General features: G+C 39.6%; 1 protein-coding gene across 1 annotated transcript in view; it reads left to right on the top strand.

Moving 5' to 3' along the window:
* Positions 1-9,464, top strand: part of LOC140694716 (uncharacterized) — a 144,606-nt gene extending 135,142 nt beyond the window's left edge. Inside the window, 1 exon segment of the mRNA XM_072957826.1 lies at positions 9,199-9,464. Coding sequence (XP_072813927.1) covers positions 9,199-9,202 — 4 coding nt within the window. The 3' untranslated portion in view covers positions 9,203-9,464.
* Positions 9,465-16,541: the final 7,077 nt, after the last annotated feature.

Here is a 16,541-nt window from a genome sequence, read left to right as displayed (position 1 = left end):
GTCATGATACTGTGTCCCAGAAATACAGACTCACCCTGTCCCATGTAGCTCTGGGCCACAGCGAGCCTTCCCTTGAGAAGACCTGCCCTTTCATGCACAGGGCTTTCCTGACATGGAGCTGAGCATCCCACGTGCTTCCCAATGGTGACCAACACTGGAGTGAAAGGAAGGGTTTCACATGCCCTGCTTGTCTCCCCGGACTCACACCTCACTCTGTTAGTGTAATGAGTGCTAGCTGTGGGCCAGGGGCCAGGGGTGTGAAGGGAGAAGCACCCTCCATGGCCCAGAGGAGTGGTTAGGAGACATCCACTCCCTCAGTTTAAACAGGTGGTTGGATGGAACATAAGAGTGCTCCCCAAGAGTGTGTAAAAGGAGAAATAAGGATTTTATTTGGGACTTAGGCTAGCCAGGAAACAGATAAGATGATTAGAGGGGAGACTTGTAAAACAATTTGATATTAAGTTGACATTTGTTGAACACCCAAAATGTGCTACATTCTTTTCTGAGCATTTTACAGAAATGAATCCTTCAATCTTCTCAACAAGCGAGTAAGGAAGGTTTGATTGTTATCCCAGTTTTACAGTGTGGAAATTGAGGCACACAGAGGGTAATTAAGTTGGCAAAATCACAGAACTAGTAATTGGCAGAGCTGGTATTTAAACCCTGGATGTCTGGTTTTGAGGCTCCCAGAGATGGGCTTTGGGTGTTTAGCATTATCGACATCCCTGAATCTTTATACCTCTGTGCATCAGTTAGCCTAGAAAGGACAGGGAATGGAGTGTTACACAGGAGCTCATAGTCATGTCTTGCCGCTGTCCACGGAGAGTGCACCGTGATTGGCGTTAATTGACTTCTGGGCAGTAGATCTGTTCGTATAATAGAAATATAGTCCATTGAATTAATCTAGAAACCCTTCCTGCTCCGTTTCTGTCCATGCTTGCCATGTGACTGCCTGCCCGTGATTGGGCCGTGGAGGAGAAAATGTACTCATGGTTGAACTCTGATATTTCAGTCTGGTTCATAGATTCACGTCTTCTGTTACATTAAAAATTTAAGTTTCTGGTTTTCTTGCATCAGTGTCTCATGAGCTTGGTTAATGTGAAACCAGTCCATGGGAGCCCAGGGATGATGACGGTATAATTTCTGAGCACGTTGAGGCACTTCTACCCGTGCAGACGTGGCTGGAGGATGTCCAGCTTCCTCACTGATTTCCCCCAACAGCATGGTCCTCTCCCACCCCTGGATGTGAGGTTGGGAGCTCTCTGAGTAGGCCAGTCAGAGGCCGAGTCCACCAATCAGAAAATGATGAAGTACCTGGAAGTGGGTTTAATAGAAGACAAGGGCTTCCAGGTTGTCAGATGGGCTGTTCGAGTCCATTTGGTGAAAAGCTGTCCACTGTCTGTGGTTGAGCTACTTCTTTGCTGTTGAAAAGTCTGGAGTAGATGAAGGGATTTTAAAAAGCAGAAAGGAGTGATTTCAGGTGGTACGTCCACACCGGAGAGAAGTGATGAATGACCGCCTTTGTGAGTCATAGACAGTCTTACAAACTTCATAAACCAGCTTTAAAAGCTCTTCCATCTGAGTGCACTTCATATGGGGTCCAGATCATCACTGGTCGCACTGTGAGGGCAAGTAACTGATAATGGCAGAAAGGACACGGAGGCATCAAAAAGGTCTCAGTCACTTTCCCTGTTTAAAGGATGCAGCACAGTGTAATATATTTTAGCTGGTTTTTCACTGAAAAGTTTTTAGTGTTTTCTGGGACTCCCCAGTGCCCCAAGGTTCCATGCAGCTGGGTGTCCCCTCAGTGCAGCTCTGTCAGCGCTTGCCCTGGGCTGACGCGGTGTCACGGGGAGCAGGACAGTCAGCGTCCCCGGCTCCTCCGAGCTCCGTCTCCTCATCCGCAGAGCCGGGTTTCTCATCCGTGTCTACTTAGTAGGGTTGCTGAGAATCACACATGATGCTTCAGGTGTGACTTTTGGTTGTCTCTGTGATTGGCATATAGTTAATATTTGATAGAAACACTTGTTTTTTTAGTATAATTGTAGCACCTAGATTGCAGTGGTTTTTAGTCTGCATTTTTTATAACTTTATTCTTATTTTTAAATATGCACTTATTTTTATTTATTTTTTTTTGGAGGTACTGGGGACTGAAGCCAGGACATTGTGCATGCTAAGCAGGTGCTCTACAACTGAGTAATACACACCCTCCTTTTCTGCACTTGAAGGTAAATATTGCTATACACAAAATAGCTCTTAAACACCATCATGGGACCTAGTCACTGTATAGACAATTGAACACGTATACTATTTCAATAGGAATAAATGTTTTTGAGACATACATTTCTGAATCTGTTAATGTGCTTAAAAACGATCATAGATAGTGATAAACACGAATCTTTGATCCAGTACTTCTTAGAGACTGTTTTGCCATCAAGGGAAATTACATTCTACAGAGAAGGCTAATTGGGTCTCTTTGATATTTAGATGGTTTAGCAGATGATGAAGGCTTTCAAAAGCTGAGAGTTTTGTATTTTAAAGTAACTACAAAGTTACCTTCTACAAGTTGTAAGTACTAAGCTTGTGAAGTGCCCAGTAATCCAGGGGGTATGTGTCTGTGTCTGTGTCTGTGTCTGTGTGAACGTTGGTGTGTGTGATTTCAGGAAGGTAGAAAGAAATTCCATATAGACTTCTGATACCTTTCTCCTCCATTTCAAGGTGTTGGCATATATTTACACTAATAAATTGATATTCAGTTGTCATTTGGCATATTGGGAATAAGACTTTCTCATACTTGTTTCAGAAGGATTAGGGAGCATGAGATTAGGAAATGGGAGGAGATAGAGGCAGGGAGGTTCTTTAAACTTTGTGCAGAATTAGAAACAGTAACTTTTCTCTTTTCTTCTAAAGCAAACTGGCACTGAATTGTAACATACTATTACTCAGAATTGCTTTTCTGATCAGATACATGTACCTCAGATTTTTAAATGCAACATGAATGATGAAATGTGTTTTAGCAGTTATTTTTAAAAGTAGTCTCTTTTCAAGTAAAAGGCTATATCCTGTTCTTTCTTCTAGCGGTACAAGAAATTCTCATTGTTCTGTTGCAATGATCTATGTGCTTACTTTCTTTTTTTTTTTTCTTTAAGTGCTTTTTTCATTGTGGTTTGAATGAATGTTTAAAATTTCTGGATTTTGATCTTTAGAACATGCTGATTTCTCAGAACTGTTAAAAACCTGATTGTTCACTGCTCCTTGTTTGGTGGGGCACCCTATTGATTTCTGTTGTCTGTTAAAGAGTGAAATTCTTCCTCTAGCCTGCAGATCGTTAAGTGAATGGTTTGCAGTGTGCCTTTAAAATTATTTGTATGCATTGAGCATGTTTGTCCAGTGAATTTTAAATTGACTCATTGTAATGACTTTGATTTGATTCTGTGTCTTTTGCTCCTCTCCACAAGAATTTGAATTCTCTGTTGCATTTTGTATACGTGTTCTTAACAGGGGAAGAAATTTTGCATTTTTTACAGAGGTGGGTTTTCCTATCCCCTCTGAATGCCTTCTAAATTTGATACAATAAAAATCAGTTATTGCAGTGCATAAATATTTCATAAATTATTTTTTGGCATAATCAGAAACAATGACCAAGAATGATAATAAAAAATACGAAAACCTTCCTTCCTTTGAAGAATAGAAATCAGGTAGTCAGGCTCCCTCATGCTTTGTGCCTGACGCACTTAATCTCATGTCATTGTGTATCATGATTCGGAGATGGTATTGTTTCAGGTTTATAGATTTTTGTTTTAACATTTGTGTTGAATTCTTTCTCCAGGCTGATGTTTCCTGTTGTGTTTGTGGAAAGAGTACAAGGGAAAAAAATACTTTGTTTTGTTTTCAGGAGGCCTGAGTTGATGGGAAAAGAGTTGAGGGTGGGCTGAGGAAAAGAGTGACACTCCCTCTCCTCCTGGTTGAAATTGATAAACAAAGAAATCAATTAAGTATATCGATATTTGACCAAAAGAAGTTAGCGAGCCCAAACTGGCTAGAAATGCACAATGGAAATTACTGAATTCAGCTTCAGAATGAGGTGCTTTACCAAGTAGAAGCAGCTTAGAGCAATCAGAAAATCAGTAATATGATGAGATATAAATGGAATATTATATCTTTTATTGCTGAAACTTTTCTACGTTAAGTTGTGTAGAGCTAAAATTAAGTTTCAATCACCAGGAGTTAAGAGAGTGAGTGGTACTGTAGGATCGTTATTCACGGATGTGCCTAGACCCTGATAGAGTGGCTGAAGATGGCAGGAAAAGACCCACATCCAGGATTTTCATCCTAGGGTGTCCTCCATAATGGTTCCATGTGGAAGCAGATGATTGGGTTAACAAATTGTAACACACACCAGTCGCCTCTGAATTTTAAGAAGAAAAAATATGCTTTGATACTGCTTTACAAGCAAGTTCCTGTGCATCCTCACTCCAGACTCCTTGCCTTAAAAAGCAGAGACAATGCTTTGCTTGTGTAGTTGACGTTTTAGATAGCACTCTGCTGGTTGTAAAGCAAGGACCGAGACCCTCAGCTATAAACGCTGGGCTTGTGTGTTGTTAGATAATGTATTATCCCCAAAACAAGGACCTGGCTGGTCTGGTGGTCTGCTTTTTAATGAACATATCTAAAAATGTATCTTGTTCCCCTCACCCCATGACTTCCCTAAAGATACACTAATCCTTTGTACTCATTGTGTATTCTACAATCTCTGCCTCATCCTGTCTTTCCCGAATTTCCTCCTTACTATCTCACAACTGTTAACGAAGTTTTCCTTTGATTATACCCTATAAATATGGGAGCATTTGAGAGGCTCATGGAGATGGCTCCCTAATCCCTCTCGACTTCTTGACTTTTTCCACAGAGTCTTGAATAATCATTCCGTGTCGGTAAGACGTCTTCCAGCCAGAACCCACAGTTCCAGGTGAGAAGGATGCAGGCTTTATCTCTCCTACCGGAGGCAGAGACAGAAGAGAATTGAGATATGCTCCCCCGTGATCCCTTCCTGCCCCAGGTCAACTGCAGTTCACCTGCAGCCTTCTGGCCTCTGCTCAGAGGGCCTCTGTCCCAGGACTGACCTCAGCGTTTTCTTCCCTTGTCAATATTTCCTGTGCCTTTCAGAACTTGGTCTCTTCTCTGCAATTCAAACCTGGCAGATGTGATGGTGGTCAGCGTGCTGGTGGGCAGTCACTTGGGGACCCCCAGGAGCCATGCTGATTCTCCTTAGTCTCTCAATCGGGGTTACAGAACAGTCGAGCACCGAAGGAAGCCCATTCTCGAGATGTCAACAGAGCATTTCATCACTTTCATTTTATTTTTCAATTTTTGGTGGAGAAATTATTTGTAGTGAACTGTTCCAGATATTTGCCGCCTGCTTTCCTCATCACCATTCCTTGTTGTCTCTGGTGCTAGTTTTATAAACCAGGTTTCTTCTCTGGTCATTTCTGGCAGCTGGGCTTGCCGAATCCTTGATCTGTATTTGAAACAGAATGCTTCCTCGTGATGTCAAGGTGATTTTCCTATTTCTGAATATTTCGTGTACACTCAGCAACTGTTTCAAGTGAAATGCTCTTGTCCAATTTCGGTTAACTCACATTTGCTGATCTCCTGCTTTCATGCTGAGAGCAGTTTCTTTTTCCTCTAATAAAAGTTAGCAATTTGCATTTACTATGGAAGATACTGGCCCAAGGTCCTTTTGTTCTTAAGAGTTTTAATACAATTCACCCATTAAAATGTACATCGGTTTTTACTCTATGCCCAGAATTGTGCATCCCATTCAATCTTAGAACATTTTCATCCCCCCAACAGGATGCCCCGTATGCATAAGCAGACATTCCCATCTTCCCCATCCTCCCCCAGCCCCAAGGAGCCACTTTTCTCTCTGTGGATTTGCCTGTGCTGGACATTTCATGTAAATCGAGTCACTTCATATAAGTGGAAACGTCTATTGTGACTGACTTCTTTCACACTGAGTAACGTTTTCAATATTTGCTCATGTTGTGGCCTTAGTCACTATTCTATGCTATGCTATTGCTGAATAACATTCCACTCTATGGCTGGGCCCCACTGTTTACCCATTCATCAGGTGATACGCATTTGGGTTGTTTCTGTTTTTGGCTGTGATGAGTAATGTCGCCGTGAACACTCATGTGGTATTATTTATGTGGATATTTGTTTTCAGTTCTCTTACGTGTGTGCCCAGAGAGCAGAATTGCTGGGTAAGTCAGAAACGAAATGTTCAACTCTCTGAGGCCCTGCCAGGCTGTTTTCCAAAGTGGCCACGCTGTGTTACATCCTCACCAGCAAGGGCTGCGTGCTCCGCTTCCTCTGTGTCCTCTTTAGTGCTTGTTACGCTTTTTTTTTTTATTATACCCTATTGTAGTGAGTGTGAAGCGGTTTCTCCTAGTGGTTTTGACTTGATTTCCCTTACAGCTAATGCTATTGAACATCATTACATTGTGCTTTATGGACATTTGTATATTTTCCTTGAAAAATACCTTTTCAGATACTTTATTAACCTTTTAATTGAGTTGCCTTTTTATTGTTGAGTTGTAGGGTTTTTTTTTCTTCATTTTGAGATACAAATTCCTTACCAGATAAGTGATTTGAAAAAATTTTCTCCTCTGTGTTGTTGTTTCACTTTCTGGATGGTGCCCTTTGAAGCAAAGTTTTAAATTTTGATGAACTGCAATTTGTCTCTGTTTTCTTTGTTTCTTGTGCTTTTGGGGTATTATTTAAACTCTGAGGTATTTTATTTAAGCTTTTATATATAAAATAACTTAATTCTTAGGACCGTTATAGGAGATGGGTGCAGTTGTTGTCCCCAGTCTATGGATAGGAGACTGAGATGCAGAAAATTTCACTGAAATGTCAGTGTCACATCTACCTAGTGCTGTGGGATTTCAGACCCTCATGTTTGTCCCCAGCATTTGTGATCTTCACCACCATGCTCCACTACTGCCTGGAATCGTTAATGAAAATGACTTTCATTTTTTGATTTCTTGTTAGTTTGTTTTCTCATTGGGGACCTCATCTCCTTATTTTCCTTTCGGATATCAGTGTAGATTTATTTTAGGTCTCATGTAGGCAGAAGCATTGCTATCAGTTAACTTCTTTATTACTCACTCTCCAGTGATGATTGTTGCTAGTTGACCTAACCAAGTCATGCTTAAGTCTTTCCTGCTAATGACACTAAAAACAGTCATGACTTATAGAATGCTCAAAGAAAGTACTTGATTGATTTTATTTTGCTACCCAATCAAACCAATCAAGTAAAAACCCCAGTGTTGACACAGACTATAAGCCCTCCAGAATAGGATCACTGTCTTCCTTCTGTTTCATTTATTTGGTCACAGTGTCTGGATAGTGACTTGCTGTCCAGCAGTTTTGTGAGGATATGGTGCTCGTGAATCATTGTAAGCACAGAATTTTGACAGCAGACTGTGTTGTTCATTTCACAAGGGAAAAGATAATATAGAAATACTGCTCAGATCTATTTTAAAATTAAGCTTGGAATTTTGAGAAGAATTCAAGAAACCATACAAAGCTCTTTTTCACTAATTTTAGATCTACCTTAGACACATATGGTTACATAGCAGAGTAAGTTATCAAGTACATTTGACAATAGGAGTGTAATATTGATTATTTGTTTTAGTTGAAATATTCTACCTGGGATAAAGTAATCAGTGCCCATAAATGAACAAATATGTTTGTATTTCTATGCAACATGGGAGCAGAGTTCATGTTTCTATATAATATGTATGACTGTGTGTTTTAATCTGTCTGTCAGTGTTTTTATAGTTTTTCAGCAATGTTGTAACTTCAGAATTCTTCTAACATATTCACTCCCGATACTACTGCAGTTTGTACTGTGTATCCTATCTTATGCATGGGATTCCACTGTCCCCTCAGTGAGGAATTTCCTCTCCTATTGAGCTAGTAGCAGAGTTAAAGGAACACTGATTTCAAGGCCTTTGCTCTCCACGTGTTCGCAGTTTCCTGTCAATCACGATTTTCTCTTTCTTGTGTTTTCATTGTGCAATTAGAATTTTTGAAAATAATTATTAATATGTTTCACCAGTCTCCCTAGAAATTTGATGTGTTTGTGCTTTTCAGTTTTCAATTTATGAAAATTGTAAATGCAGACTTGTTTTTAAGTAGTCCTTTTTCACTAGATATTTGTTTACCTCTTTATAGTTAAAATAATTTTCCCCAATGAATGAATCGGTGTGCATGTTTTAAAAGATACTTTAGTTTTTATTTTTCTTATTCTAACAGGTATATTCGTTGTACAGAATTTAGAAAATAAGGATAAACACAATAATACCTTAAAAATGGCCTCTAATCTCACTTGTAGATACAGTTGTAATGTTTGAAATTGAGAATTACAAGTCCTCTCACTTTGTTCTACTCTTTCAGGTACGTTTTGGTTACTGAGACCCTCGAATTCCCATATGAATTGTAGCAGAAGCTAGTCAGTTATTGCTGAGGAGCCCGCTGGGATTGTGATCAAGACCACGTTGTATGTGTGCTTCACTCTGGGGAGCACTGCCATCCCAAGAATATTGTCATGTGATCCAGGAATTTGCGTGGTTTGTCTTTCCAGGTATTTAGGTCTTCTTTAATTTATTTCAGCAATGTGTATGGTTTACATAGTATTATTTTACTTTAATTTTTGCCTTTATACTGAGGACAATTGTGCAAGGTACCAAGATTAGAATTGTATTATAGCCCGCAACTTGCTGCCACCATGGACACTGTGGTCTCTCTTTGTCCTTTGTAAAATCTCGCACAAAATAGGACCTAAGTAACTCTCTCTTGAAAGAATGATTATATGATTGCTGGATGACGCTTGAGAGTCCTTGTGATGATGTCTTTTTCCCAGACTTTCCCCTCTTCTTAAATATGCCCTTTCTCTTCCTTTCCTCCAGCCTGGGTTTCAGCCTGCCTGTGGCATTGATTTTCCTTGTCTGTGGACTCTTCTTTTCACTAGTTCATGATAATGTTACATGTCGGCTGTGGAAACTTGCTAGATGTCAAGAAAGAGCAAATCCATTGCATGCTAGTATTTTTAGAGTGTGTTATTGAATTATCAATTGAAATTAAATCAGGCTGACCCATTGAGCCATCCCCTGAGCTCTTTTTGCCTTCCTACAGGTGATACTGCTCTCGTTGCTGCATGTGCCCTTCCCCCAGACTTAGTTTTGGAGTTGAGTAAATCACCATCACTGGAGCCCTCTCTTTAAAAGATGAAGAGAACATTTGCTCCTTCTCCCTGCTTGGGGACTTGGATGAGATGAGGTAACAGATAAAGAATGAAGCCCCACCTCATTCTGACCACTGCTCTTTCCGTTCATTTCTCCAGGGGAAGAGTACAATTCAAAAATATAAAGATTGTGAGCTAATGAAATATACAAGACAACCGATCATTTATTAAATACACTTTCATGCCAGAAACAAATGTATTATACACACAAAAAGCACATAAATTACGGTAGTACTGTGGTTACAAACGTGGGCCGAGTTCGAGTCCTGCTCTGGAGTGACAAGTCCTGTGAAATGGAGAACTTGTAGGTCGGCTTAGCCTCTCCCGGACTTTTTTCTTTCCTGCAGAGACAGGGCTCGCTAGTCATCCCTCCCCTGTAGAGGTGCTGTGGGTTGTAAACGACGCGCGTGGGCAGGCCAAGCACAGCTGCTCGTTCCTCGTAAGTGCAGGATAGCACAGCTTTTGCGGTTACGGCTTTATGATTGCACCGTGTAGACCCTCAGTACTCCGAAGGGATGTCTTGCGGATTGGAGATGGGATTCTCACTTCTGTAAATACCCAAGGATTGTGTTATTGGGCCTTGCTGATATAAATCTATTCTTTAGAAAGTACATAATATGGATATATTTTTCAAACATGCATGCTTTTTTTCTTTTATTATTTATACTTCTACCCTCTCATCACGTGGTGTGACTTTTGATGGAATCCAGGAAACAGTCCTAAGCCACCTGCCTCTTCACACTTCTTCGTGATGGTTTTCTTCCTTGACTAGAAGAGGGTTTTGCATAGGAAATTTTGTTTGCTCCCCTTCTCTTGGAGTCTCCCTGTTTGTCTGCCCATCTCTCACCTGTCCATCTGTCCATTTCTCTACCCACTCATTCTTCTGACTTGTTCCAAGAAGCACTTCAGGCAGCTTACAGAAGAACAGATACCAAATAAACAGGTGAGAAAATGGGGCCAAGTTCACAAATTGAGGCTTGGAGTTGAGCCTGTGTGAGAGTTGCAGGCGTGAGACACACGCCTCTGCCTTGTGACTTATAAGATAGACAGCATCAATGTGCCTGAGGCTCCCAGCACACACAGGGAAGCAGGGTTTGTGGGAGATGCTCACTGGCTGTGAAATAAATAAGTGGCTTAGGAGAAGCCCAGCCTTTCCAAATACTAAGACTTAGGAGAATATATTGAGTGTCTTCCAAAATCTGAGTATTGCATCTTTTCTTTTTCAGAGTTTTATGTATAGTTGGTTAACATTCTATAACTGGAAATTTCTCCAAAACTGCTGCCCACGTGAGTCCCATGACTCGGGAATGGGGTGGTTCTGCTCATTGACGGGTGTTGGCCAGAAACGGAAAATGACAGCCTCCAAGGAGCCTGGGATTAAGCAGTTATGTTTTGTCAGTGCTGTAGATTTCAGAAAATGCTTTTACCGTTTCTCTCCATCTGAGGAAGCAGCGTGCTCTCTTCCCAGCATCAGGAGTTCAGGGTCTCAGGATGGTGGGGGCTGACTGCACTGCCGTAAAGACAGCTGAGCTAGTCACTGCATGTGTGGTGCTTTCACGTAGTGCATTTCATGTTTTTTAAAAGGTTTCAACATGTAGTTAATTAACTGAGTTAATTAACATTTAATAAATATGAGGCTTTTTTGAAAAGACAGTTATAGGCAGAATATAAGTTGTGAACACTTTAAAAATGGCTTCATTACTGAAATTTCAGTAAGGAAGATTCAGTTTATCTTATTTACGCCTCTCTTTAAAAGTAACAAAGAAACAAGACAGAAAAAACAGAGGATTACTTCTGTTCTTCCTCTCGGCTTGCAGGTGCCCTCACCTCCAGTGGCATCCATCCAGACACCAGCACTGACACTGGCCGTGCTCAGAAATGCCTCAGCCCTGAAGACACAACTGACAAATGGAAGAGAGCCACGTCCTGTTACAGCGGGTGCTCTCACTTTGTGGGTCCTTATGTAACTGCGTGGTGTTATTCAGGATCGCCCTTTCTACACTGTGTGACGGTGCTGCGGTGTCTCCTAGTTATTTGTTTCTGTAACTACTCATGTATTTTTTCCAATGTGTGGTACTAGACATCTAAAAATGCATTTTTCAGATGAAAAATAATGTGTATTTAATATAAAAGTCTGAAAAAAGAGTCAAAAGGGTCTATCCTGGTCCCAGTACTCAAAGATAATAATTAACACTTTAACATCTATTTTCTGTTCTTTTCATCAGTGTGTATCAGCTCTGTCATAAAAACCAGCGAGCACTGTGTGCCTGTTTACTGTGTGGAGACCTCCATTTTCCATTCGGCTTATTACACATTTTTCTACAATATTCTATCTCCCCTGACATGATTTTTAATGACCAGTATAGCATTCTGTTTTGTGGAGGCATCGTCCATTTTACTTTGTACTTAAGTAAATTCCAAGTATACTTAATTGAAATTCTGAAAAGAGAACTGTGGTGGTACCGAAAGTCCCCTACTTCCCTTCCCCTTTTTTCCTGAGAGTAAAAGCTGCTGACAATGTGGAGTATATATTTCATGACCTTTATGCCTTTGTCATATATATATACACACATACATACACGTATATGAGAAATCTATGTATATGTGTGTGTATATATGCTTTATTGAAAAATAAGGCCATACTATATGTTTTCTGTAGCTCGGTTTATTCACTAACGTATATATCATAGACCTCCTCCCACTCCAGACTCACCCGGTCCTTTCAGATAGAGTAAAGGGGTCTCCTGATGTGCAGGTTTGGTCTCTTGTGTAACGACACCTTTCGTGGGAGAGTACTGTGGACAAGGCCTTGGACCACGCTGAAACGCTGCAACTTTAGTGCCCACAGCTCTCCGTGATTTACCGCATCATTGTCTTGATGGTGAACACTTAAGTTTTCTCCATTTTCCACTGTCAGAAAGGGTGTTTGACTGGCATCCTTCTTGTACAAACATTCCTGTGATCTTGTATGAGTATTCCTTTAGCTAAGGTTTCTGGAAATTTAGTCCTTGGATGTGACAACTTCATACATCACAGGATGCTTTCAAGTGAATCTTGAAATTCCTTCTCCTGTGGGGCATGAAAAGATGTAGAATAACTTATGTAACCAATTCTCTATCGCTGGATATGTTTTCACTTCAGCATTTCTTCCCACCATTGTAAACAGTGCTGTGCAAATGTTCTGATGAGTACATCTTTTTGAACTGATTTTTTCTAAATGTAACGATTCCTAAAAGTGGAGTTCAGCCTGTGTGCACACACGTTTTTCAGAGTTTACATATCCATTGACATGTCATCCTCCAAAAGATCACTCACAGTTTGTTGTCTCAAAGATGGACACTAGCTATAATATCTTTTAAACATATTTGCCAATATGACGAGCAAAATGATTTTCATTATTTTAGTTTGCACTTGATGACCAGTGAGGTTTTGAGCATTTTTCACTCATTAGCCATCTGACTTTTGAAAAGTGAATGATCCCTTTTGTCCTTTGCAAACATTTAAGTGGGGGAGCTTCTTGCTGCTTTGTGACAGCTCAATGTGTATTATGAAAATTAACCCCTTGTCTTCATCAACATGTATCAGAGAGCTTTTACTTGTCATTTCTTGCCTTTCATTTTGTTCAGTAGGTTCATTATTGTTGTGGCCCAAAATAATCTTAAGATAGTAAATGTCTTCTTTTTGGGTTTTATTCTTAGAAATGCTTTCTTATAATGGTATAAATTTCTTCTGTAGGTTTTTTTAATCTCTAAGATGGAGATGATAATGGTACTTGTTACAGTGAGGAGAAGCTGAATTGATATGAGCAAAGAGTTGTATTTGCTCTTATTAGTACTTTCTAATATTTGCATCATTTTCTGTAATTTTTCTTGTGGTCATTTTGACGGGAATAGAATTTGTTTTTTCCAAGTATTCTCTGATTGTAACAAGACAATTATTAAATTCATACTTTGCTTTTTAATTTGAAATCCCACCTGTAAAAAATACTTATGTATACTAGAGTCTATTTTTGAGCTCATGATTTATTTCTGTCAATCTTACTTTCTTACTCTAGCACTATATCTTACATATTGTAAAAATTTATTTAATATATTACAGTGCGAATTTTTTGATTCTTTTTTCGATCCCTAAATTTCTTGGCTTGTATTATGACTTTATTATTCCTGAAGAATTCTAATATAATTTTTTCAAGTTAAAAAAAACAGATAAGTGTTGTCATGGGATTTTTTAGTAATTTTGAATTATCTTTAGGAGAACGTACATCTTTAAAACTGCTTTCCTCCATACAAAAGGTTGATGTCTCTACTTTCACACTTTTACTTTACCCCTCAGTACAGTCCTGCACTTTCTCCATGTACAACATGGGCATTGTTTTTGAGTTTATTCCAGATTATTGTTGATGTTTTTGTTAATTTTTTAAGTGAGAAATTTTTGCTATTATATTTTTTAACTGTTAAAACTGACACCTAGGAAGGAAGATTCGGTTTGTAAATACTCACTTTGTAACTTCTCATTTAAAATTGTAAGTATTAAGTATTTGTTACAGAATCCTTTCTTTTCTGTTTATAAAAATTTGTTTCCAAGATTCTCAAAATGGTCATAGCTAAGTAGTATAGGTGGGGAGACAGATGGAGAGAGGTAGTGTGGCTCATGTACAAACTGTGAGCACTTTCATGGCTGCCTTTATGCTGGAAAAGCTGATAAACAGTCCAGCTTAAACCAGGGTGGCTTTGTATGCACTTGAAATCCAGCTTTCCTGCCTGTATGGTGAAGCCTGGTAGGCATGGCAGGTAGATGATCAAGGTCGAATGGAGGTTATTGGCTGCACAGAGCACTGTGTCTGAGAATTGGAGACCATCGCCATGGGAAATGCTTGGTGCCAGGAACAATGCAGAGGAGCTGGGGAACCTTGTGTTAAGGATTTTCCAGCCCTGGGAGTGGGAATATCAGTCTCTGCATTCAGATCTGAGTTTGAATTCATCCTCTTTAGTTTACTTGTCCTCTGACTTTTGTCAAGCTATATACCGTCTTTCACTTCCTGTTTTCTTGTCTCTCAAATTAGGAGAATTACATCCTGCTGCTAGAGTGTTTGATCAGGTTAAATAATTTGTGTCTATAAGATGTCACATACAGTCACAAGCTCAGTGAGAAATGGGCTGTCACCTGTTCTTCTGCAACTCAGTGCTTGACAAGACATGTGGGAAAGCCAGTCCCTAATTTGTGTGTGATGCAAGTAGGAACAAAATTAATGTCTTGCCTTTCCCTAGCAGTATTCTTACAGCTTTGCTTCATTTACTTCTTTCCTCCTTTCCTTTCCCCTTTCCCATCCTCCACCAAAAGAGCCTCTCAGAAAAATAGATTCAAATTACTTTAAAGGTTGGCTCATCCTCATGAAATGATAGTATCATAAAAAAAACTGTGCAAATCCCAGAATATATTTTATATGATTTACACACACACATGTGCGTGCAAACACACACACACACAAAATCAGTCTACCTCCCACTTACAGAGGGAGAAGGTCCACTTTTTCTGAGTTTTCATTCACAGAGAGTGAGAACAATGTCTCTTACACAGACTTTCACCAGGCTTCGTGCATGGTGTTTTTAATTGAATTTCTGTTTGTGGCCATAGATATAGTCTCCTAATAGAAGAGAGAAAGTGGAGACATAGACATTCCGCTGAGATATTGGTGTCATCATATTTTAGTTGTAAAGGACTTAAGACAGCATAGAGTCGCAACATTTTATGGGTGAGAATCCATGATGTTGTAACTTAGACAAGAACCTGGGTCTTCTGCCATCTTGTCCACGCGGGTGAAGAGGCAACTGGGCAGGGGACAGTAGGGATCCTTCCTGCTTCACTTCCATGTTCTTGCTAGTTTTCATTTCAGCTGCCTTTAGTTTATGTTCATGAGGCCACTCATGGGAAGGTCACTCTGTCCTGATAGATTGAGTTTCTTATCAGCGAAAAGCTCTGGACCCACTCATATTTCCCAGAGTTTTCTGCTGACCTGCTGACACTTTATATAATTGAGACCTAAGAAACTACTGAATATAAAATCCTTATTGTTATCGTTTCCCCTCGAGTTCCATAGGAATGGGGTGCTGTCTCAGGCTGTCTAAAGCCAGATCTGAACAAAGATAGGGTGATGGGCTGTGCTGCTGGACCTACACAGTCGAAGGGGATTTCCACCTTAGCTTTATAATCAGGCAGATTAGTTCAAATCTTGCCTTTACCAATTATTATCTTTGTGTCTTGGGGGAGAAACTGTACTTTTTTGTGTCCAAATTTGTTTATCTGTAAATAAGTTCAGTATTTATTTTAAGGTTTCTGTTTTAGAATTGAATAAGCTAATTCATTCATTTATACCTAAAATAGCGATCGCATGGTTCTATGCTGGTGCCTTGGTAGTTGATTACTAAGGGAATCGGCAGTGAGAATGGGGGTGGGGGACCCCTGGATAATAGAGCTTATATTCCAGGATATGCTTGTAAAAGACTGGATGTGCAGTAGATTTTTAGTAAATATCTACTCCTTTCCTAATCTGCATTGATTGTTTATATATCTTTATACAAATATATTAACAATTTTTATTGCAATTTAAATATTTTTGTAGTATTTACATTATGTAGCTATAAAAATACATGAAATAAAATGATTTGACTTTTATTTTCTTTTCAATAAGCAAAACAAAATAAAATAGAAAAGAAAAAAGTCTTGAGGGAGTAGAAATAATTTTATTTCTGTGGAATCAATTCCGTATAATAGGTCTTTGTCATGTTGTTAAACAGCATATAAAATTGATAGGTTGTGACATACTGGAAATGAGGAAACAGTGGAGACATACTACCTCTAATGCAGTCATTTTGTTACCAAGTCCAAACTCGTTCTGCTTGCTGCATGACAGGCCAATAAATGGGGAGATGAGATGTTGGAGTAAGGAATAGTGACTTCATTTGAAAATCTGGCAGACCCAGAAAATGGCATATTGATATCCAGTAGAACTCTCTTCCCCAAAGCAGAATTCAGTCTCCTTTTATACTAAAAAGCGGCGGAGATGTGGTTGGTTGTTGCAAACTTCTCGCTGTACGAATTGTTTGTCCTTGGAATCCTTTGTTCCTGCAGCTGTCCATGGTGGGTCAAATTAAGGTGCCCCCGTAAAACCTCCAAATAAAAGAAAGGTTATTATCTATTTTGCAACTTGCCATCTGTACATAAGTGTAGAAGAGCT

This window comes from Vicugna pacos, unplaced genomic scaffold (genome assembly GCF_048564905.1).
Source record: "Vicugna pacos unplaced genomic scaffold, VicPac4 scaffold_103, whole genome shotgun sequence".
In the NCBI taxonomy this organism is placed as follows: domain Eukaryota; kingdom Metazoa; phylum Chordata; class Mammalia; order Artiodactyla; family Camelidae; genus Vicugna; species Vicugna pacos.
Note: the sequence above shows the minus strand (reverse complement) of the source record. Positions and strands in the feature narration are given on the sequence as shown.